General features: G+C 35.5%; 1 protein-coding gene across 7 annotated transcripts in view; it reads right to left on the bottom strand.

Annotated features, from left to right (window-relative positions):
- Positions 1-25,269, bottom strand: part of CDK17 (cyclin dependent kinase 17) — a 110,674-nt gene that overhangs the window by 31,180 nt on the left and 54,225 nt on the right. For 5 of the 7 annotated variants that reach the window (XM_023257340.2, XM_023257341.2, XM_045062189.1 and 2 more), the window contains exons 2-3: positions 6,814-6,960; positions 1,969-2,133 (exon numbers count right to left, since the gene is read on the bottom strand). In XM_023257340.2, the coding sequence (XP_023113108.1) occupies positions 1,969-2,133; positions 6,814-6,931 (283 nt within the window). In that variant the 5' untranslated portion in view covers positions 6,932-6,960. Of the gene's footprint in view, positions 1-1,968; positions 2,134-6,813; positions 6,961-17,899; positions 18,050-25,269 lie in introns of those variants that run through there. The other 2 variants (XM_045062188.1, XM_045062190.1) reach the window with 2 other exon arrangements.

Raw genomic sequence — 25,269 nt, forward strand, 5'->3', positions numbered from 1 at the left:
TAGGATAAAAGACGAAGCCCTGGATGTCCAAGGTGCAAGTGAGAGCCTCCCAAAGAAAGGCACAAGACTCTCAAAGTAGTACATCTTCAGTAAAGGACAGACTTAAATAAATCTGTTCTCCTGTACAAGGACCACAAAGGAGCATATTAATCTCAGACTATGAATAAATACTTGAGTACCATCTGACTCAACCAAGAAATTGCTCATGTCATTAACAAACAAATGTAGTTCCAACATGATTATCATGTTCATTTTCATTTCCGTTAATAAGACAAAAGTGAAATAATTAAGGATTATGTCAAAGTTTCATTCATTTGTCACGTGTATGAGCACTTCTTTGCTGAATCAGGTAATGGTTTTCAAGTACTAAAAGAATAAATGGCTCAATTTTGTGCCACTTACAACTGTAACAGCTACAGATACAATACACTTTTAAGTTTAATCTGCATTACTAACATTTTCAATACCATTTTCTTAAATTCAGACCAAAGATCAGCAAACGTGACATGTTTTTATATGGCTCCTAAACTAAAAATACTTTCTGCATCTTTAAAGAGTTATTTTAAAAGAAAAAGAATATGCAATAGAGACAACATGTGGCCCATAAAACCCAAAAAATTTACAATCTGGCCCTTTACAGAAAAGTTTGCCAATCCCTGGACTAGACAGCGAAACTATAAATCAAATCCTGATCTGAAGTGTTCTCCAATTTCTGTGGGGTAAACACTCCCTCCACGGCCAACTTCAAGTTACAATATGACCATCACTGAGCACGTAGTTGGGAAGAAATGTACATGCCATTACATAAAATTTTGATTATACAGATATAACAGAAATAACCCCCAAAGCAGAGGTAATAGTAAAGTGTAGTAAAATAATTAGGAAATAATGAGTTTTAAGTATTCATTACCTTTGTTTTTAATTAGCTTACTTAATTACAGACTTATATAATTTAAATTTTAATAATGGCTATATTTAACAACCAGCTTGCAAAATTCCTGAAAACTTAACAATCATCCCTCATGAACCAGTGTGAGCCTACTCCAGTACACCATTCTGTAGGGTTACACCTATGAGGATAAAACCTTCATACATTTCTCCCCTAGATAAAACCCCACGAGAGATAAGCTCATACTCCCCAAATGAACAAAACAAATGAAGAAATAATCTACCATGACAAAGGAAGGAGATAAAGCAAGCAGCAAAATAAAACCCTCAGAAACTTCAGTTAATATAATTATTCCATGAGACTATAAAATTATTTTACTTAAAAAAAATCAAAGCATGATAGTAAGATGCCATCAAAAGAGACCAGAGATGGGATGCCTGGGTGACTCAGTCTGTTAAGCTTCCGACTTTGGCTCAGGTCACGATCTCACAGTTTGTGAGTTTAAGCCCCACATCAGGCTCCGTGCTGACGGCTCAGAGCCTGGAGTCTACTTCAGATTCTGAGTCTCCCTCTCTCTCTGCCCTCCCCTGCTCACGCTTGCTCTCTCTCTCTCTCTCAAATAAATAAATGTTAAAAAAAAAAATACCAGAGAGATAAAAAGAAACTTGTAGATATGTATTTTTCCTGAATACTTACAATGACACAGTGACCTAAGAATGAGAACTCAGGAGATAATCATGGATACTAATTACCACACCGGGCTATTGCATGGTGACAATCTGGAGTTACTGTGGTATGACCCTAAATTAAGCAAGCTGCTGTTCACCTTGAAATCTTGCATCCATCTCTTAAGGGTTTTGTTTTCTTTCTGGTGGACAGGTTTTCAAATGTTACTGCTCTGTAGTGTCAGTGCTATCACCTCTCTAGAGCCTTCCATCTTCCTGCTACCTCTGTTATTTTCAACTTGATTTTTATCTTACAAGAAAAATCAGACAATAAAAGCTGATTTCCATACAACTATAATCTAGCTATGTACATGACCTCTGGGGGGGAAAAAAAAAAAAAGACCGTTAAATTACCTAGTCGGCTTCCATTTCTGGGCATTGCCATGAAGGATCCAAGGCTTCCTCCAATAACACTATGTGGTCTCCGCAACGGGGGCTTCTTGAAGGATCCTGTGTACTGGTGGAGGAAGGAATGCATACTGTGAGAGGTTGGAGGCCTGCCATTCTTCACAATAGGCTCTGTGGTTCACAGTATCCAAAATCATTCCATTACCAGCCCAAGATTCAGGATCACATGAGAAGGATTGAGAAAGCAAAACAGAAAACAAAAGGTTTATGAGATCAGTAACATTTAAGAATTCTTTGGTTATCTAAACAAAGTACCAGAATTAAAATAATTTCTATGAAAAATACTTATAGAAAATACTTTACTATTTGAAATTGGTCGAATAACTTCAGTATCCATTTCTTATGTAACCAAATTGGTTAGCAATCACAGAACTACTATTATAGCCCAGAGATTTTTTTTAACCATTTGCTTATTTTAATATATCCCAAGCTTGTTTCCAAACTGCTCCTACATTTACTAACTTCATATATGTCTTATGGTTACAAATGCTACATATATATGTATATATACATATATATATGTGCGCGCACGCGTGCGTGTGTGTGTGTGTATGTGTGTGTGTGTAAAAAATACATGGTCCTGGCCTGAGGGAATTTATATCCCTATTTGCTAGACATTCAAAAGGTTTGTTAGTTAATGAATAAAACAGAAGTACTTAAGCAAAGATCAAATCAGTGGCTCTGAAATTTACCCAAAATTTGGGATTTTTAATATAAAGAGTTTTTTTAAGAAATCACACTTATAAATAAGCAGAAACATTTAAAATATATAATACTTAAAAAGTTATTTAATTGTAAATGGGAGAAATCCTGTTTTGTAATGTTTACAAGGAATCTCATGATTCCTTTCCACCTCTAAAGAAGAGCTCTAAAACAGGTTAAGGACACGATGAAGTCTTCTGTGACACATAAGTAGTCTTTTGTATTAGAATTATGTTTTTACTGGTAGTAGTCAAGGAATTTTAAAAGGAAGGGGGCTTCTCTGAGTATCTTCTCTAAAATGGAGCCAGCTCTTCTTTCGTAGCTGCTAATCAGGAGTAAGAATATCTCCCGATGTGAGTATTTCTCCTACCTGTAAAGGTTTATCAGACACCAAGAACAAAAGCCCACATGGCCTGCACTTCTACTGATAATGGTTGCATATAAGATGAGAGAGGGAGGATGGGGCCAAAGGATCCTCGGGACTCAAAGCCCAAGTTATCTAATTTGGGTAGAATACCAGACTGGAAAAAGGAAAACTACCTAACTAGTAATGGATAACATCCGTCCAAAGTGTCCCATGGCCTGTACATTCCTTGGCAGTAGCTGGCTGATCAAGGATTTGGGGGATCTTAACTTAAACCTAGTATAATAATGAATGATTTCATAATGAATAGGGAGGGGTATCTGATACAAATGCAAAAATTAAATAGTCAAACAGTGTAGGATACAAGCTAGAACACATAAGAAAACTTTTCTCTTCCAAGGTTGTCATGTTTCTTATCTGGAATCATAATAAAATACATTGATAATCTGCCTATAGAAAAGTTGCTGTGGGGAATAGAACTTTTACAGTCTTGAGGAATAATACAGCTTAAAAAAAAAAGAGATCATAAAACATTCAATTATTCAGGGGACTTTTATTGTGTGCCTACCATTCCAGGTCCCGGGCATCAACAGGTGAACAAAATAAACAAGGTACTACTCTCTAAGATTATAAGATCTTATGGAGGGGAAACAAGAAACTAATGAATAAGAAAAATATTAGATGATAGGCAATATGCAAAAGATTAAAAAAGAACAGAAAATAAAGGCATGGCTATTTTACACTAGACACTGAGTAAAGTTCTCTCTATAGAAGTCTTTTTGACACAGATATAAATGGAAAAATGAGCCAATCCTGGGAAGATAGGTGATGGTGAGTTAAAAGATATTCCAGACAAAGGGTAAAGCCACTGCAAAAGTCAACATGTGGCAGGAATCTGACTTGCTAGAACAGTGGTCCTCAAACTTTAGCATGTTTCAGAATCACCTTCAGAGACTTGTTAAAATAGAAGATTGCTAACTCCTAGCCCCTGACTTCCCGACTCAGTAGGTCTGATGTGGAATCCAAAAATTTTCATCTCTAACAAATTCTCAGGTGATGCTGATTGTTGCTGACCCAAAGATCAAACTTTAGAAACACTCTGTTAGAAGAACACAAAGAAGGCAAGTGTAGCTGTAGTACATAATTGTTATTTAGTGAGGGCAGAGAGATAAGCAGGTTTGTATGTAACTACAAAAGTTCAAATTTTATTCTGACATTGAAATCGGTTATGGTAGCTTTGAAGCAGGTAGTAATATGATCTCACTCACGTTTTAAAGATACCACTCTGAGAGATCAGAGATGGTGGGAGGTAAGGAAGTGGAATAACTGTAAAGTAGCATGAGAGGGATCTCCTTGTGGTACTGGAATACCTCTTTATCCTGACTGCAGCAGTGGTTACATGAATCTACATGTGATAAAATGACACAAAACTATACTCACACTTTATTCCCGTGTTAATTTCCTAGGTTTGATAAAGTTCAATAGTTAAGGAAGATGTAACCAAAGGAGGGAACTGAGAGAAGGGCACAAGAGACCTCCCTGTCCTATGTTTGCAACTTCCTTTGAATCTATAATTATTAAAAATTAAATAATACCAGTCTACCATTTCTTATTCATTAAACCATATTCAGATGCGGACTGTGTGTGCCACCTATCTTAGGAGCTTTTTATATTCTAAGATAAATTCCATAAAGAATATATTGGAACCAGCTCACAGGCACTGATAAATAACCAAAAAGGTGTAGAATCTTTGTCAAAGCTATTGGTGAAATCCATGTGCCAATACACAGAAGCGTGTAAGCAACAGCAGATTGTAACTCAGAAACAGCCTACGCTCCTAACAATCTCTGCATCCCCAGAGAAATCCATGTCTATTATAACATCTTCAAGTATTATTTCAAGTAACTGAAGAGAAAACTCAGTAAGAGATTTTATTTCCTCTTCTTTACTCCTTGTTAAAGTCACTATTATAATAAAATTTTAATAAAGTAAATAATATATACCACTTGAAAAAATTTTTTCACCATTTCACCACTCATTATAAATTAAGCATGTTTTAGGACAATACTAAAATATTCCAGAAAATATGCAAATAATCTAAAATATTAATTAGCTCTCCAAGAAGGATGTCCATTTCTTTGATCCAAATTCTTCTTCTTTTTTTTTTTAAAGTTTATTGACTTTGAGAGAGAAAGCACAAGTGGGAGAAGGGCAAAGAAAGAGGGAGAGAGAGGATCCCAAGCAGACTCCACGCTGTCAGCGCAGAACCCGACACAGAGCTCAGTCTCACGCACTGTGGGATCATGACCTGAGCTGAAATCAAGAGTCAGATGCTCAACCAACTGAGCCACTCAGGTGCCTTCTTTTTTTTAAGGAGAGGTTTGTCTTATAGTCAAATACCCATTAAGAACCTGACCCAGAACCTATCAAGATGTACAGTGTGCTTGCAAAACTATTTAATCATAAGAACAAATACTCAGGGCTTAATTAAAACACCAAAAATTCAAAGAGGGTCTGAGGGAATTAAGGATTTTGCTTTTGGCAAGAAGAAAAAAAGGAAGACATTATAAAATTGTCTGAGTTTTGACCCAAATGCAAGATGTGTCCCCCTCCTACACAGAAGTTATATTCAAATTATGATTTAAAAATGTATTTTCTACTGAATTCATCTATGTCTTCTCTCTCATATTACAATCAGCCAGATAAACTTGAGTAAATAATGACCCTGATCAACTAAAGCCTGAGTAGGATCAATTAGTTACTCAGAGTCATATTAACTAGTAAGTAAGTGTTAGTGTATCCCAAACTCCAATCTATGACTTTTAACTTAAAGTCCGGAGCCCTTTCCCTTATACTTTTCCCTCTCTCACAACAAGGACACTTGCATTTAGGGGGCAGAGGTATTCATGCGTTCACCCACTGCCACAAATCTCTAACAGAAGAATTTTAGGCACAGGAAAGAAAGGCTTGTCATAGAATGTGTGCATCATGATATACTGGCAGCCATTCCGGTAACCCCTTCCTGGATATTATTATGACATCCCTAGGGCTGTTTCACTTTGGAATATGTAACCTTGCTCTGTAAATTTCATCAGGATTTTACATTTTAATCTGCTCAATTTAACAAGCTCTTTTCATTTTATGTCACCATATGTGAACTACTGCTTTACATTGTAAAAAGAACTACCAAATATGAAATGTTACATGCCTATCAAGTGCTCTCAATACTATGAACAGATTCTGCAGTAAATATAATTCACTCACGTGATGAACCGTGTCATCTAGTCAATATGCATATATAACGTTCTAAAACCATGATGAAGCCCCAAACAGGAATTTCACAAACTTACTATATACTTTTAAGCTGTATTAACTTAGGTTAACTTAAAAATAGTTATTTAACAACTAGGATAATATTATATAAGGTATTCTTATTTAAGAGCCAATGAAAAAAGGAAAGATAAATGGGACAGAAGAATCCACAAGGGTTAGAGACCAGGAGGAGGTTTCAAGTAGTAGTAGTGGAGTAAGTAACACTGCTCCAGTAAGTAAGCAAGAAAAAGTTATGTTGTCTTCTGTTTCCTAAGAACCAGAGAACAAGACAAAGAAATAAACACAAGGAAGCTAACAGGAACTTATCAGAAAAGAAAGCTTACACTTTGCAAAGTAATTAAAAGGGGGAAGCATCTCTCCTTCCCTCTCCACCCCAGCCCCCAAATATTTACCATTATCCTTGCTGCTATTTTCTTCAATAGTCATTTGTTCCGCCAATTCAGACAATGATTCATCAATAGTTTGGCTTCCTCGAAGAGTGAGGGATAGCCTTCTCTTGAATTTTTTCATCCTATCAACTGAATGTTACTTGAAAATTCCTGAAAGAACAGAAGAGAATGAACACAAAATTAAGGCTATAAAATATTTTAAAGCTCAAGGAAAATGTCATTCAGAATTTACTGGCAATCTTCAAACTAGGAATATAATAAGGAATTTTCATGTCCACCAAACATCACAAAGTCCAACCCTTTTTTTATATATATAATTTATTGCCAAATTGGTTTCCATACAATACTCAGTGCTCATCCCAAAAGGTGCCTCAATGCCTATCACCCACTTTCCCCTCTCCCCCAACCCCCATCAACCCTCAGTTTGTTCTCAGTATTTAAGAGTCTCTTATGGTTTGCCTCCTTCCCTCTCTGTAGCTTTTTTTTCCCCCTTCCCCTCCACCCTGGTCTTCTGTTAAGTTTCCCAGGATCCACATATGAGTAAAAACATATGGTATCTGTCTTTCTCTGCCTGACTTATTTCACTTAGCATAATACTCTCCAGTTCCATCCATGTTGTTACAAATGGCCAGATTTCATTCTTTCTCATTGCCAAGTAGTATTCCATTGTATATACAAACCACATCTTCTTTATCCAACCCCTTCTTTAAAAGGATTCATTCACTCTGGGGCACCTGGGTGGCTCAGTCAATTAAGCGTCTGACTCTCGACTTCCGCTCAGGTCATGATATCACCATTTGTGAGTTGAAGCCCTGCATTGGGCTCTGTGTTGGCAGCATGGGGCCTGCTTGGGATTCTCTCTGCCCCTCACCTGCTCTTGCGCCCGCTCTCTCTCAAAATAAACGTTAAAAAAAAAAAAACAAATAAAAATAAAAAACAAAAAGATCCACTCATTCTGATTAATGCTATATTTATGCAGCACCATCAGAAGAGCAGGAATTCTACAAAACTAAATAAAGATAGAGGTTCTAAGCATAACAAATGAATTTAGGAGGATTAGAAATTTTCCTAAAGTGTGCTTTTTAAAAACCAATATAATAAAAATATCAATTCAGAGTCTGTGTCTCCCTTTCTCCCCACCTGCCATGCTCTCGCTCTCTCAAAAATGAATAAATGTTAAAAAAAAAAATTAAAAATAAATAAAAACATCAGAATGATTTTGATGCATAGGTACCATTATTATAAATATCAATCACCACATTGAAAACAGTCAGTGATATCTTTATATATAAATAGGGGATGCCAGGGGCGCCTGGATGGCATAGTTGGTTAAGCATCTGACTTTTGACCTCAGCTCAGGTCTTGATCTCAGGGTCATGAGTTCAAGCCCCACACTGGACTCCATACTGGGTGTGGAGCCTACATACATACATACATATGTACGTATGTATGTACATAATAGGTGGGGTAGAGTGGGGTGGGGAGAGATAAAGAATGATATTGGAACCTCATTAAATGGCTCCAACAGGAATTTTTTTTAAGTTCTTATTTAACCAATATCTTACATTTTTGCTGTTTCCGCCCCCCCCCCCCCCCTTGGTTAGCTGTCAGGAACCCCTTCCTGTTACCGTAACAATGCCAAGTTTTAGAAGGAAGTAATGAGAGCCAAATTAATAGTATAAAATGCATACCCCATACGTGACACTTTTATATCTCTTAATTCATTTAGTCTTCCTAACTCTAAAGACTAGACTACACTACTTATTTTCACTTATTTCAGGTTCAAAGAAGTTCTCTGACCAAAGCCAAACAAACAATAAATGACACGACTGAAATTTAAAACTAAGATTACCTTTTCCTTCACATTTTAACATCTCTGAAATTAGGATGCATCCTATAATTAAAGGATGTCAATATATTGACATAATTGACAGCCTCTTTTTTCTTAGTGGTACATACAGCAAAGGTATGATTCATAGCAGAGTCTCAGATAAAATCAAACAAGGTATTTACTGCCAAAACAAATCCCTCAATAATTTACCTGTAACTTCTTTTCTAATTTACTATTTCTTACTTGGGATGAACAACTTCACAAGATTACCAAACATATTATAACCATTAGCCCAACTAAAAGAGCGCCCCTGTGCTAAAATACATATTTTACCATCCAGCTCTGGGTATCTATTTTGAATCTAAATATTTTTGCTTATTTTCTCATTCTAAGGTCTACTTACATAGCTGAGTATGCTGAACATGTGAATTCTCCATAAGATACTATATGAATAATTTTTGTTTCCTCAAAGGCTGAGGGGAGGCTTTCGAGTAGAAATTTGTGACAATATTGTATTTTACCAACTACTTTTTACATACTTATTTTAAAAACCTATAACAATAATATAAAAACCACACACATTAAAATAGCAAAAAATTGTACTTACACTTCAAAAGGGCTTTTTTTTATCCTTACGCTCTAAAACAATGGATATTTTTTTGGTGAGATACTGAAAAACCCGTTCCTTAGCTTAGTTTGGTCATGACACCAAAAGGACAAATCCATGGTCCTGAATATTTTCTACTACGTTATCTTCCAGTTGACTAATCCTCTTTCAGCTGTGTCCAACTGGCAGTTAAAACCATCTATTGTGTTCTTAATTTTAGTTACCATATATATATATATATATATATATATATATATATATATATATATATATATCTTAGAGAGAATGTGAGCAGGGGAGAGGCAGAGAAAGAAAGGAAGAGAGTGTGGAGCCTGACTCAGGGCTCGATCTCATGACTTGGAGATCATGACCGGAGCTGAACTCGAGTCGGATGCTTCATGAACAGAGCCACTCAGTGCCCTAGTTACTATATTTTTCAGTTCTAGAATTTCTACTTAGTTCTTTTCTACAGATTCCAGTTCTCTAGTCAAATTCTCCACCTTGCCATCTATTTTCATGAATAGGTTATAGTATTTTAAAGCTCCTGTATGCATAACCTATTTCTATTGTTGATTTATCTCTGACGGTCTTGTGTGTACCTAGTAATTCTTTATTTAATGTTACACATTGTATGTGAATGGTTGCATGAAAATATGTATGGATAAATACAGAGGCTCTAGATGATGTTACCTTCTTCCAGAGATGATTTAATTTTTTTCTAGAGAGCAGTCAGAGTAGGAGCAGATCACCTAAATCCAATCAAGGACTGAGCTGGCATGAGACAGGGTTTCAAACACTGTGAAGACTGGCCTACCTCTGATTTGTTCCCACTCTTATGGTGTGCCCCCTTTCAAAGGATTCCAGCTGCAAACCTAAGGCTAGAACAACAATAACAAAAAACTATTGAAAACTCCACTCAACTTCCTTGCTTTTTGCTCATCTCTTCTACAATGTTCAGCTTCTATCCTCTTATCCAAAGTAACCTGAGAGTTTGAAAATGCTTCAAAAGGGAAAGTAGCATGGAATATGTCTATCTCCCTTTTCTCCTGGACCTTGACTCAAGTTATGACTGACTTCAAGGCTCTACAATGCCTTGAAAGCGGTTTGTCCCCTACATGTCAAGTAGTTCTCAGAGGGAGACTTAGTACACACACACACACACACACACACACACACACACACACACACACACACGGAATATTACACAGCCATAAAAAAGGATGAAATTTTTCCACTTTCAACAACAATGGATAGACCTAGAGGGTATTATGCTAAGTGAAACAAGTCAGAAAGGAAAAGACAAATACTGTATAGCTTCACTTATATGTAGAATCTAAAAAAACAAATGAATAAACAAAAAGCAGAATCAGACCTATAAATACAGAGAACTGATGGTTACCAGAGGGGATGGGGTAGGGAGGAAGGGAAGTGAAAAATGGGTGAAGGAAAGTAGGAGATACAGGTTTTCTATCATGGAATGAATGAGTCACAGGAATGAAAGGTACAGCATAGGGAATACATATTGTAATAGTATTGTATGGTAACAGAAGGTAGCTACACTTGTGATGAGCACAGCATAACATATGGAGATGCTGAATCACTATGTTGTAGATGTGAAATGAATTTAACACTGTGTCTATTCAAATAAAAATTTTAATAAAAAATAAGTAAAATAGATAATATATGTATTTCACCAAGCAAGGTGAATTTATAGGAGGCAATCAGTAAACTGTAAGTGTTGATTGCAACTAAGAAACCTGTTACTGTAGGGTCCTAAATGCTAGATTCCTTACATTTCAGTGAGCCCTAACATATTTCTGCCTTGACAGTTAGTAATCCATGCCATTTGTCTTAAAACATTAGATATTTAAGGCAAATTTAGCTATGGCCTATCTCACCTACCCTTTTGTTGTTGTAAGAATTTATACTAGAGACACTCTCCTTTGTCAAAATCCAAATCACCTTGTGCAGTAAAATGGAAAATCTAACAAGCTTGGGGGCTCAAACCTTGCACATGCCAAAGAAAGGACTTGCCTGTGAAGACTCCTGGGAAATAACTTCTGAGACCTTGGAATATTCTGCCTGGTAAGTCTCTTTGTGTACCTGAGGTCTTGGGCCAGGTAACTTATGTCAATGATGTAAATTATGGTAAATTCTGTTTTTGTATGCCTGAGGTCTGGGCCACAGTAGGACCTCAGAGGAGAGGAGGGATAAGGGAAGCTGCAGACTGAGTAGTTAAGATAGTCATATGGGTACTTTCCTGCCTATGTAAATGATCCCTGATGAAAACCCTGGATATCAAGACTCAGGTAAGCTTTCCTGGTTGACAACACTTTGCATATGTTGTCATACAAAGTGGCTGGTAGAAGGAAGCATTATCCATGCAATTCCACCGGGAAAGGACAACTAAAATCTTACACCTGGCCTCCATCCTACACACACTTTTCCCTTTGCTGATTTTAATTTGTATCTTTTCACTGTAACAAATCATAATCACGAGTTTTTTCTCTCTGCTTTTCTCTGATTTGTTTCCTTTGAGCAAAACACCAAGCCTGCGGACAGTCTTAGGAACCTTCCCCCCACCCCTGCCACCACACTCCTTCAAAAAACCTATATGCCCAAACAAAAACTCTCAAGGGCTGGTAGCTCACAACTACCAAGTTTTCAACTCCAATATTATCAAACATAGTGGCGTGGTCACCAATGTCTATCAAACTATATAGATATCACCACTTTCGAATCTTGCATATCATATTTGAAAGTCTGCTGACCACGGTACTTGCCTCCTATTTCAGATGACAAATAAGGATGAAACAAACTTCTGATGTTATTACAGAATTAATTCACTAATATGGTAACATCCCATTCTGACCACTTGAGAAGTGGTTAGTTCAAACTGCCTTGTACTATAAATGTAAAATACAAACTAGATTTAAAAGCATGTATAACTAACTCATTATTATATGGGTAACATAAAAGAATTCTAGACATATTTGGTTATGTAAACTGTATTACTAAAATTAATTGTACTTTTAAAAAATATACATGCAAAATATTTTTAAATTAAGTATGGGATCCACATATTTCTATTGGCAAATTCTGATATAAAACATCTAATTGTTCTTGGTGGTTTCAAGTGAGTACAACTTAAAAAAGGAATTGAGGCACCTGGGTGGCTCAGTTGGTTGAGCATCCAACTCTTGATTTGAGCCCAGGTCATGATCTCACTGCTGTGAAGTCAAGCCCCACACAGGGCTCCATGCTAGGTGTGGAACTTCGTTGGGATTCTCTCTACCCCTCTCCCTCTCCTCCACTCATGCTCCCATGTACTTTCTCTCAATAAATAAATAAGTAATAAAAAAGGAAATCACATAAGCCTTAAACTTTTCTTCACAGAATGCATTTGACAATGTACCAAAAGACATTCTATGTATTTATAACTTTGAATAGTATGCATTGCCCTTATTTCCCATCAAGAAAATTCTCATCTATAAAATAACTTTAGGTATTTTCTATTCCATCAGGAATAAGACACACATTTCTAGTTCATATTAGCAAGAGAAAATACTTCACTTTACAAAGCTAAATCTTACTATAAATTTTTCAAAACCACATCTTCAAAAAGATCCTTTTTTTATCCTCCATAGTATAACCCTTTAATTACATCAACATGAGCAGTAAACATAGAAGTTAAAGAATTCCATTGTCACAGCCTAGATCAGTATTAAAGAAAAAGTACTCCCAAATTAGATATATTCCTTGACATTTCTAATTACCATTAGGTAGAATTATACATATCAACATTTTCCCTCATTAGGGTGATAACAAAAACACATATAATGCTACAATAAAAACAATTTTGAGAAGTAAAAATTATTTACATTAGGTTTCAGGTTGATTATTTTCTACAGCATTGTAATAAAGCAGTGCTAAATTACTGATTTCTTCAAATCAAAACCCTCAAGAACTTGTCTACAATATTTTACCTGGTAAAACTTTTACTTGGGGTTGTTGGCATCTTTACACTATCATTTTCATGAATATTAAATGTGATTTATGGTAAAATGCCTAAATTTTTAGCTTTATATTTAATTCATGCCACTAAATAAGTTATTTTCATCTTAAAAGTAAATGCTCTATAGGGGCACCTGGGTGGCTCAGTCGGTTAAGTATCTGACTTTAGCTCAAGTCATGAGCTCACAGTTTGTGGGTTCAAGTCCTGTGTTAGGCTCTGTGTTGACAGCTCAGAGCCTGAAGTCTGCTTGGGATTCTGTGTCTCCCTCTCTCTCTCTGCCCCTTCCCCGCTGGCACGCTGTCTCTCTCTCTCAAAAATAAATAAAACATTAAAAAAAAAAAGTAAAAAAAAAAAGCACTATAATTTAAAATAAACCCTAAACAAAAACTCTACAATTGTTTTAATATTTTAAAGACTTAACTACATAATAAACTATTGTAAATGCTCAAATTTCAGCATACATGCTAATCTTCAGAGGGCTCTTTCCTGACCCTCTCTATTCCTTTATTCTTAGTTTTTTTTTTTCACTCACTGCACTTATCATGTATACACACACACACACACACACTCCATATATATGCACATATATCCCCATTCAAATATGTACATACATTTGTGTATGTATGCAAAATGTTTATGCTTTTGTAGCTCTCAAAAATATCTCAAGCTTTTTGTCATAGCTAGATAAAATTAAAAAGGTAAAAGGGCAATAAATGATATTCAGAGGGGCGCCTGGGTGGCGCAGTCGGTTAAGCGTCTGACTTCAGCCAGGTCACGATCTCGCGGTCCGTGAGTTCGAGCCCTGCGTCGGGCTCTGGGCTGATGGCTCGGAGCCTGGAGCCTGTTTCCGATTCTGTGTCTCCCTCTCTCTCTGCCCCTCCCCCGTTCATGCTCTGTCTCTCTCTGTCCCAAAAATAAATAAACGTTGAAAAAAAAAATTAAAAAAAAAAATAAATGATATTCAGAATGACAGCATATAACTCTATACACACACACACTCTATACACACACACACACACAAACACACACACAAACTGAAAAAGTTCAAAATCAGTGTCCAACTACAAGTGCTTAAAAAAAAACCCTGAATTGTTTTGTGTTATCTTACTTTATCATCTGGGGCTAACCCTGATCTGGGACTGTCCACTGTTAAATTAAGAAAACTTTTTTTTTTTTTTTTTTTAATTGTGGAAATGTAACCATTTTATTTACTTACAAGAATACAGAAAACCCCTCTGGAATGCCAACTGAGTTTTGTCCTAAGAATGGGTGATACATATGTACATTTTTTTTTTTTTTTTTTTTTTAAAGACAACAGCTGTAAAGCTGTGAACACTCCCAAACTAGATCCTCTACTATGGGTATTTACCTGCAAAAATGGTGTCATATTGTGGCCCCTTTGGCACTTCTGGTAAAAACAAACAAACAAACAAACAAAAACCAAAAAAAACCTCTTTGGACTGATTCAAACTTTTTTAATAGTGAAGAATTTATTAGAGTGGCAATTTTTGGCTTATGTCTTTGAGAGATCAAAACAATTTCTTGTTAATAACTACAGAAGGTTGAGGGGAAAGCTGCAGATTGCTTTTAAAATGCCTAAATGACTTTTCTTTAGGTAAAGAAGCAAAATTTACATGCAGAACAAATTGAGCATTTTAAAGTTTGGATTAAAATCCAATTTTACAAAGGCAGACCAACATTCTAAAATACCATGTAGAGTAATATGATTTCACAATAAAGACAGCTTCATGTATTTCTTTATATCATTTTCTGTAGTGACTGGCTTTAAATTAAACTTATTATAAATAAGGTAAACGCATTAGGTGGTTTGTAAGCAAATTTTCTACTGTTTATCCATCAATAATTAAATCATAATAAACATCCAATGCCAAACATGTAAGCTAACCATACTTAATGAGGAATAACTAACATTTAAAAACATTAAATTTTTTCACTAGAAACAAATTTCTTATTTACATAAAATATGAAGTTACTATACAGAATACTGACAGAGCACTGAAATAAAAGTTCATACTTTATATTTTTCCCCAAAACACTTAAATATCTTAATCCTTTATGTGTTAATATCTGAAGACAATTCTTTTCCTTTGACAGTACAGTCAAGCACACAAACCAGAAAAAAGAAACCTAAGAACTTTCCTCTATCCATATAAACACGTTAGAAAGACAATAAATACAATACCGTGACCCACGAGATGAAAAATGTCATAGTAGGAAGCTATTGGGGTTCGTCCCTCCACCCAAAACAACCAGTACAGTGGGAAGGAAAAAAAACCAAAACAGAACCAACTATTTCAGGACTCTAGAACCTGACTGGACACTTAAAACAACCCTGAGTGTTTGCTAAAAGGGAGAGACTGCTAAGAGAACCACACCTGCAAACCCATCAACACTGCCCATTTCTCAGCCCTGTCCATCACTCCTAGAGCAGCTGGTTGGTGCCAGGGCAGACAATTGGGAATCCTGACATCAAAAAATTGGGGGCTGAACTTTTCGGTCAGTCAGGCAGATCAGAGACTGGCACAGTGCAGACACATGCCTTCCTTTAAGCCCTTTCAGGCTGCAGGGGCTCCTCACAACAGCATCTGTTGGAACATTTAAAGAGACAGCAATACTTTTTTGTTGTTTGAGCCAGATACTAAAGAAAATCTTCATCAGGCCAATAGCTAACTGCGAAGATAACAGAAAAGAAACTTCAGTGATCACACACAACCAAGAATATATATTTGCAAAAATAGTTTGGGAAAGTCACAAATGGATGGGAATAGCCCGAACAATGAAAAGCAAAGAAACACCTGTGGAGAGGGAGAATCTGGTTTCCAGAGTTACTACATTATAAATGTCCTGGTCTCAACAAAAAATTACAAAGCATACAAACGAACAAGAAAACATGGCCCGTTCACAATTAAAAAAAATTAACAGAAACCATTCCTGAAGAAGTCCAGAATTTGGAACTTGTAGTCCAAGATATTAAATCAACTGTCCTAGATACACTCAAAGGGCTAAAGGAAACCCAATAATAACAACAAAAAAAAAAAAAAAAAGAAAGAAAGAAAAGGAAATAAGGAAAACAATATATGAGAAAAAGGAGAATATCAACAAAGAGACAAATTATAAAAAAGAACCAAAAGAAATTCCAGAACTGAAAAAAAGTACAATAACTGAAATGAAATATTCACTAGTAGGGTTCAACAGATTTAAATAGGCAGGAAATAAAAGGATCAGGAAACTTTAAGATAAGAAAGTCAAAATTATCCAGTCTGAGGAACAAAAAGAAAAAGAATGAAGAAAAACAAACAGAGCCTGAGGTACCTATGTACCCCCATAGGCATCACAGGAGTCATAGACAAAAATAATGATAACTGAAAAAATAATAGTTGAAAACTTCAAAAATCTGAGGAAAACATGAATATACATATCCAAGAATCTCAACAAACTCCAAGAAGGATAAACTCAAAGAGATCCATGCCAAGATATTTTGTATTCAAAGTGTAAAACCCCAAAGACAAAGAAAGAATCTTGCAAGCAGCAAGGGAAAAAAGTAACTGGACCCACAGAAGTGATTCTCAATACGTTAACAACTAATGTCTCATCAGCAGCCACGAAGATCAGGCCGCTCTGGAAATGATGTATTTAAAGTCTGAAAGAAAGAAAAATCTTATCTGGCAACAGTATCCTTCAAGAATGAAGGAAAAATTAAGACATTTCCAGATAAACAAAAGCTAAGGAGGTTCATTAGTAATAGACCTGCCATACAAAAAATGCTAAAGGAACAGTTTCAGCCTAAAATGAAAGGACACTAGACAGTAACTCAAAGTCATAAGAAGAAATAAAGAACATCAGTAAAAGTAAGTTCATATGTACTTACAAAAGACAGTATAATTGTACTTTTGATTTGTAACTTCTCTTTTTTCTCCCTTTTCCTATGATTTAAAGGGCAAAGTACACACATAGAAAAATGATAAATCTATGTTAATGGGCACATAATGTATAAAGAGGCAATCTGTCACAAGAGCAATATAAAGGAGGAAAGAAAGGGATAAACAGATCAGTGTTTATATACTATTGAACTAACTACTACACAAACTAGTTTCATGTATGTTTAAGATGTTAATTGTAGTTCCCAAGTAATGATTAAGAAGTTAATTAAAAAATACTACAGAAAAGGAAAAAAGAAGGAGATCAGAAAAGTACACTACAAAAAATCAACTGTGCAAAAACAGGGCACTAATGGAGGAATTGAAGAACAAAAAACAAGACACAGAAAATAACTAAATCAAAACCGTAAATCCTTCCTTATTCGTAATTACTTTAAATGTAAATGGATTAAACTCTTCAACTGAAAGGCAGAGATTGACAGAATGGATTTTTTTTAAATATGGTCCATCTGTATACTGTCTACAAGAGATTTATTTTAGACACAAAGACACAAAGAGATTGAAAGTAAAAGGACAGAGTAAGGTATTTCATGCAAACAGTAACTAAAAGAGCTGGAATTACTATATTTTTGTCAAGCAAAATAGACTAAAATAATTAAAATAGGTTACAAGAGATAAGGAAGGGCACTATATATTAATAAAAGATTAATATATAACAACTGTAAACATATACATACCTAAAAACAAAGCTTGAAAACATATTAAGTAAAAACTAACACAAATGAAAAAAAAAGATAGTTCTACAATCATAATAATTGGGAGATTTCAATATCCCATTTTCAACACTGGACAGAAGGACCAGATATAAGATCAATAAAAGAAATAAAGGACCTGAACAACCCTAGATACCTAGTGTATTAGATCTAACTGACATATATAGAATGCTCCACCTAACAACAGGAGAGTACACATTCTTCTTAAGTGCCAATGGAACATTCTCCATGATACTTATTAGTAAGACCACAAAGAATGTCTAAATAAATTTAAAAAGATGCAAATCATGCAAAGTATGTTTTCCAATCACAATAAAATGAAACTGGAAATCAGTAACAGGAAAAAAAAATGAAAATTTTACATATATGTGAAAATTAAACAGCATAACTCTTAAACAACCAATGGGTCAAAGAAGAAATCACAAGAGATATTAGAAAATACCTTGAAACAAATGAAAACAAAAACACAGCATATCAAAACTTATGGGATATAGGAAAAACCAATGCTAGGAAGAAATTTACAGCTGTAAAACCTATAATAAAAGAAGATCTTAAATCAACAAACTACCTATGCTTGACACCACTAGAACAGCAAATGAAACCCAAAGCTAGCAAAAAGAAATAATAAAGATTATACTGTATTTAAATAGAGATCAGAAAAAACAATGGGAAGTCAACAAAACCAAAAGTTGGTTCTTTGAGGGGAAAAAAAAAACCCTTCAACAAAATCAACTTTTAGCTAGATTGACTAAGAAAAAAAGAACTTAAATTACTAAAATCAGAAATGAAAGTGATGACAACCCATCAACTACACAGAAATAAGAAGGATTATAAGAAATTACTATGAACAGCTGAACACCACACTGGATAACTTAATGAAATGGACAAATTCCTGGAAACGACCAAACTACCAAAACTGGCTCAAGAAGAAATAGACAATCTGAACAAACACATAAGCAGTTTGAATCAGTAATCAACACTTGTAACAAAGAAAAGCCCAGGAACAGATGGCTTGACTAACAAATTCTACCAAATATTTAAAGAAGAATAAGAATCCTTCTTAAAATATTCCAAAAAGCTAAAGAGAAGTGATTACTTCCAAGTTCATTCTATGAGGCCAGTATTACCCTGATAGCAAGGCCAGACAAAGACACCACAAGAAAACTACAGGCTACTACTAATAAAATACTAAAACTAAAATACTAAAGTAGTAATACTAAAACTACTAACATTCTCCAATTCATTTGCAGAGTAAAAGTCCCTAACAAAATACTAAGAAACCAAATTCAGCAAAGTACTGAAAGGATCACACTTATGACCCAAATGAGATTTATCCCCAGAAGGCAAGGAGGTTCAATATGAGAAAATAATAAATGTAATAACACATTAACAGAATGAAAGACAACAACCACATGAACATCAATTAATGCAGAAAAAAAAAAAATTAAACAAAATCCAATACCCTTTAATGATAAAATACTCAATGAAGTAGGGATAGAAGGGAACTTCCTCAACATGATTAAAGTCATATATGAAAAAACCACAACTAACATTATATGCAAAGGTGAAAAACTGGAAACTGTTCCCCTAAGATCAGGAACAAGACAAAAATGCCCACTTTTACTACTCCTATTCAACATAATACTGGAAGTTCTGGCGTGAGCAATTGGGCAAGAAATAGAAATAAACGACATCATACTTGAAAGGGGAGACATAAAACTATTTCTATTTACAGATGATAAGACCTTATATGTAGAAAACCCTAAAGAATCACATATAAAAACCTGTTGGAGCTACTAAATGAATTCAGCAAAGCTGAAGGATACAAAATAAACAAACATCAGTTGCCATTTCTGTATATCTGCAACAAATACATGAAAAGGACATTTACATAGCATAAAAAACAATGAAATACTTAGGAAAAACTTTAAATGAGGAAGCACAAAACTTGTACACTGAAAACTACAAAATGTTGCTTTAAGAAGACCTAAACAGAAGACTTAAATAAATGCAAAGGTATTCTGTATTCGTGTATTAGAAAACTTAATATTAAGATGACAGTATTACCCAAAATGATCTATAGACTCAATGCAATCCCTATCAAACTCCCAATGGTATTTTTACAGAAAGAGAAAAACCCATCCTAAAATTTATATGGAATTCCAAGGAACCTTGAATAGCCAAAACAATCTTGAAGTAAAAGAACAAAGTTGAAGGACTCACATTTCTTGATTTCAAAACTTACTACAAAATCACAATAATCAAAACATGGTATAGGCGTAAGGATAGACATAAAGACCAATGAAACAGAACTGAGCCCAGAAATAAACTTTCATATCTATGATCAACTGATTTTCAGCAAGGTTGCCAAGACCATTCAGTAGGGAAAGCATAGTGCTTTTTAACAAATGATGCTGGGAAAACTGGATCTATTCACATGAAAAAGAATGAAGTTGGACTCTTATGCCAAAGAATTACCTCACTATGGATCAAAGGCTTAAATCTAAGAGCTAAAACTATAAAATTCTTAGAAGAAAGCATGGAGGTAATATTCATGATGTTAGATTTGGCAATCATTTCTTAAATATGAAACCAAAAGCACAGGGAACAAAAAAGAAAAGTAGACAAATTAGAAAGACTTCATCAGAATTTAAAAACTTTTGAGCATCTAGGGAGAGTATCAAGAGACTTAAATTACAACTTGCACAAAGGTAGAAAATGGGTGCAAATCATCTATCTGGTAAGGGCTTAATAGCCAAAATAAAGAACTCCTATAACTCAAGAACAAAATACAAATATGATTAAAATATGGGCAAAGGACTATAAAGACACTGCACCAGAGAAGATACACAAATGGTCAATAAGTGCTCAACATTATTCATAGAGAAATGCAAATAAAAATCACCATGAAATATCACTGCACATCTACTAGGATGGCTACTACAAAACAAATAAAAAGCAGAAAATAACAAATGTTGATCAAAAAGAAAAGACCAAATGTTTGTGAGGATGTGGACAAATAAAACCACTGGTGCACTGCTGGTGGGAACTTAAAATATGCAGCCACTGTGGAAAACTGTCTGGGGATTCCTCAAAAAGTTAAACAAAGAATAACCATATCACCCAGCAATTCCACTCCTGGGGATATACCAAAAAGAACTGAAAACAGCAATTTTCAATTGCTAGTATATTGCTAGTTTCAATACTAGTGTCAAGAGCAGCATTAATCCTAACAGACAAAAGGTACAAACAACATAAGTGGCATAAACAAAACGTGAAACATACGCACACAGAATACTCTTCTGCAAAAAAAGGAAAGTTCTGATACATGTTACAACATGAATGAACCTTGAAAACATTATGCTAAACTAAATAAGTCAGACACAAAAGGACAAATATGGTATGATTCTACTCATATGAAATATCTAGATTAGGTAAATTCTGCACAGATACAGAATAGAGGTTAGCAGGGGTAAGAAGGTGGGAGCAATAAGGAGTTATCACCTAAGGGGTACAGAATTTTTGTTTGGGATGAAAATGCTCTGAAAATAGACAATAGTGATGATTACACAACATTCTGAACGTATTTAATGTCACTTAATGGTACAATTTTATGTTCTATGTATTTTACCACAATAAAAGTTTTTTTTCCTGTGTCAGCACATGTTTACATCAGTTTTTCATCAAGCTTAAATATGGCCAATACCTTATTTTAGTAGAATTTTATTAAAAGAACTGGCTAAATAATTTCATTGTGAACAGTCAACCTGTATCAATTATTTTGAACACAAGAGAGTAAATATTTAGATTACTGCTTATGGTTAGGATATAGAAACTTGCAAAAGACTTTCATTGCTCCCACCTCAACAACATGAACAAGACAGAGAGTATAAAATCATCTCAGAGAGAGCTGAGATGCAAAGAAACATAAGTAAACTAAATTCCTACAGGAACAAGCCCTTTCCAGTAATGAAAGGAAGCTGGGGTCATGATGAAATGAAGAGTGAACCTGCTATAGAAGGAAAAAATTAGTCCAACATTTAACAAACTTTTAAGGGGAGCACAGTGGCTGGCACAACAGATTAAAATCATTAGCAGCCTCATTCCCAAAGCAAATCTGCACTTTCTCAAAAGGATGTTTTCCAAATACTGGAGCTGCGGAGTAGGGAGGCAGGGGTGCAAAAGGCTGGCAACAGGGCAACAGAGCTAAGAGAAAAGCATCCCCAAAGGACAAGGGCCTTCACCAAGTGCAAAGCCACACCCACTACAGGATGGCATCAGGGTATCAGGCAAATGCTTTCTCCAGAAGAGAGGAAAGCCAGGGATGGAGCAAAGGAGAAAAGAAAATGTCTGAGCTGCTCAAAATCCCAGCAGTTTGGCTGTGAAACGGCAAGACATCTTACAGTTTTATGAACTGTTGGCTGGGCTGTAAAGCATGAAGATTTCTTGAGTCTCACAAGTGCTCAGACCCTAAGACATAATGAAGGGCAAGTCTTTGATTCTGCACTCAAAACATCTGATACCACTGGTGAACTAAATAAAACTAAAGCTGTAACAGAGTCCAGACTCACATTAGGCTGTTTTCCTATTACTATTGTATTTCAGCTTTTCTCCTTCAACTATGTCACAGAGGTCTATTTATGTAAATGAATGCTATGCATCATCCTTTTAAATGTACCATGAGGCAGAAATGTTTTACACTACTTTTTTCATTACAGACTATTAAGACATGTATCTAAGGATAAGATTTAAGAAAATTAATACATTTTACTGCTTCATCAAAAACCTTGTTAAGTGAAATTGTTTCCTTCCTTGCAAACGCACATAGGGAAAGAATGTCACTGCTACAATTTGAAATAAGGAGCTAGTAGTTTTATAGACCACTGCATATGTAGCATCAGAGCAAATGTCAACAGTTTTAAAAAGTCAAATAATGTTTTAGTATTATAAAAATTAAGTTTTGACTTTGCAGGCTTCCTGAAAGTGTTTCAGGATCATGGATCACACTGAGATCTGCTAGGCAACTTCCCAAACTTCATTCCAATGAACTTATCTTAGCAAACTGAATATTAGTAATTCAATAAGGCTAATGGTCAGCTATTAACAGTAGAAATTACATAATCAAAATTACCAATTGCTGAGCTCAGGAAGAAGAGCAAATTTGGAGGGGGGGGGGCAATGAATTCAAGACTGAACTTACTGGAGCAAACTTAAATGAGTCCACAACTCAGAAAAAAAGTCACTTTATAGATCTGAGAGTGACATTTATTTTTTTTAATGTTTATTTTTATTTTTTTTGAGAGAGAGAGAGAGAGTGTGTGTGTGTAACTGGGGGAAGGGCAGAGAGGGAGACACCGAATCCGAAGCAGGCTCCAGACTCTGAGCTGTCAGCACAGAGCCCAACGCAGGGCTCAAACTCATGGCTGTGAGATCATGACCTGAGCCACCCGGTGCCCCCTAAGAGTGACATTTATAAAACTGATTAAAGCCAGGAAGAATTGTGTGATAAGAGGGAAGGTCAGAAATGTGACGAATGCCTACAACTATTAAGTGGATACAGGGAAGTCATCAAAACACCTCCAAAAAGAATGAATCAGACACAAATTGTGATAAATGAAAGAATGTCAGTGACCATAGGAGCCAATCCATTTTATGGCTAGGGAAACAGAGCTTGAAGAGGCTCAAAAAAATGATTTGGCCAAGCGTCTGAAAGTGAGAGCATCAGGTCTTAAAATGCCACTTCAAGGATCCCAACTGAGTTTTCTTTCCAGAGTACCAAATTTCCAGAGAGTTAGGAAGCAATTCTTTCCTATTCTAGCTAGAGAATTAAAGCCTAGCATGAGGGACAGATATGAAGGAGTAAATAACACATGTATTTTCCACTCCCTCTAAACCCTGCTCCTCTTACTAGTCTATCATGTGTCCTGGTTTTCTTCATATCCCACAAATCAATGCATCACCCAACCCGTAGGCCCTTCCTTCAAAATAGATCCAGTCTGACCATGCCTTACCACCTAAACTGCTAAAATCTTAACTCAACCTCAATCATTTCTTTGCCTAGAATATTCAGAGCATCCTGAATGGTCTTCCGGCTCCCACCCCACCACCTTCCTGCCCCACTGACCACCAGTAGCAACCAGAGCATACATACTAAATCATACATACTAACATCATCTCTCTTCTTAAAAATCCTCCAACAAATGGCACTTTACTCAACAGTTAACGCCAAAATCCTTAAATGGCTTACCAGGTCCTAAATGACCTGTCTGCCATTCCCCATTTTATCCTTCTCTGCTCCCACCTACTCCATTCTAGCAGCACAGCATAGTCTCTTTGCTGATCCTGCCTTTGTACTTGCTCTTCCTTGGCCTGGAATGCACTTCTCCCAGATATTCTCACTTCTTTCTAGGTTCTACTCAGACATCACTTCCCTGGTCACCCTATATAAAAGTGACAACTCTATACCCAGGTTACACTCTATCCCCCTTCGTTGTTTTAATTTCCACCATAGTCTTCCTGCTTGACATTCTAAATACTGGTTTACTGCTGATTCCCTCCACTAGAATTTAATCCCCTTGAGAGCAGGGACTTAATGTTTTTTTCACTGGTTGTATTTAGTACAAAACCCAGCATTTAGTACAAAACCTAGCACTCAATAGGCACCAAACCTGCCTAATGAATGAATGAAGTAAATAACAGAGATTAGTAATCTTTTATAACCTGAAATATTTCTATTTAAAGTCAATTTATTAACTGGCAAAGTTTTAGATCACTGTCCCATTCTGATGGCTCTGCTTAGGCTTTTCCTTTTATGTTAAGAAGTTTCATTTGTTCATTCAATAAACACTCACACAGAGGCCCTATCATGTCCTAGGCAATATGTAGCATGAAGGCAGAAAGATAAATAAAACATGAACTCTGCCCGCAAGAAACTTAGTCTTGGGGAGGCAGTATATCATTTCCAGAACAATAAAGTTACAGTACTCCAGTGACAGTAATGCAGGTTAATACACTAAATGTTGTTAAAACTATTACAAAAGTCAAATAATTCATTCAACAAAGAAAATACTCAAACTGTACTTTTCATGAAAACTGCTTCACCAATTTGACAACTTATGTAAAACAATCTGATTGGCTGAAAAGATCAAGACCTTTAGTTCACTACATTGGAACATGAAGTGAAATCCCTACTCATCTTGATTCATTATCTCTTGGATTCAGTAACATCTTAGACAAAACCGAAACCAGTCACCAAGAAATCTCTAACAGGCTTATTAATGTTGCATCTCAATACATTCATTGGTATAAATAATCCCCAAATCCTCTGACTTTCC

This window comes from Felis catus, chromosome B4 (genome assembly GCF_018350175.1).
Source record: "Felis catus isolate Fca126 chromosome B4, F.catus_Fca126_mat1.0, whole genome shotgun sequence".
NCBI classification, from domain to species: Eukaryota; Metazoa; Chordata; class Mammalia; order Carnivora; family Felidae; genus Felis; species Felis catus.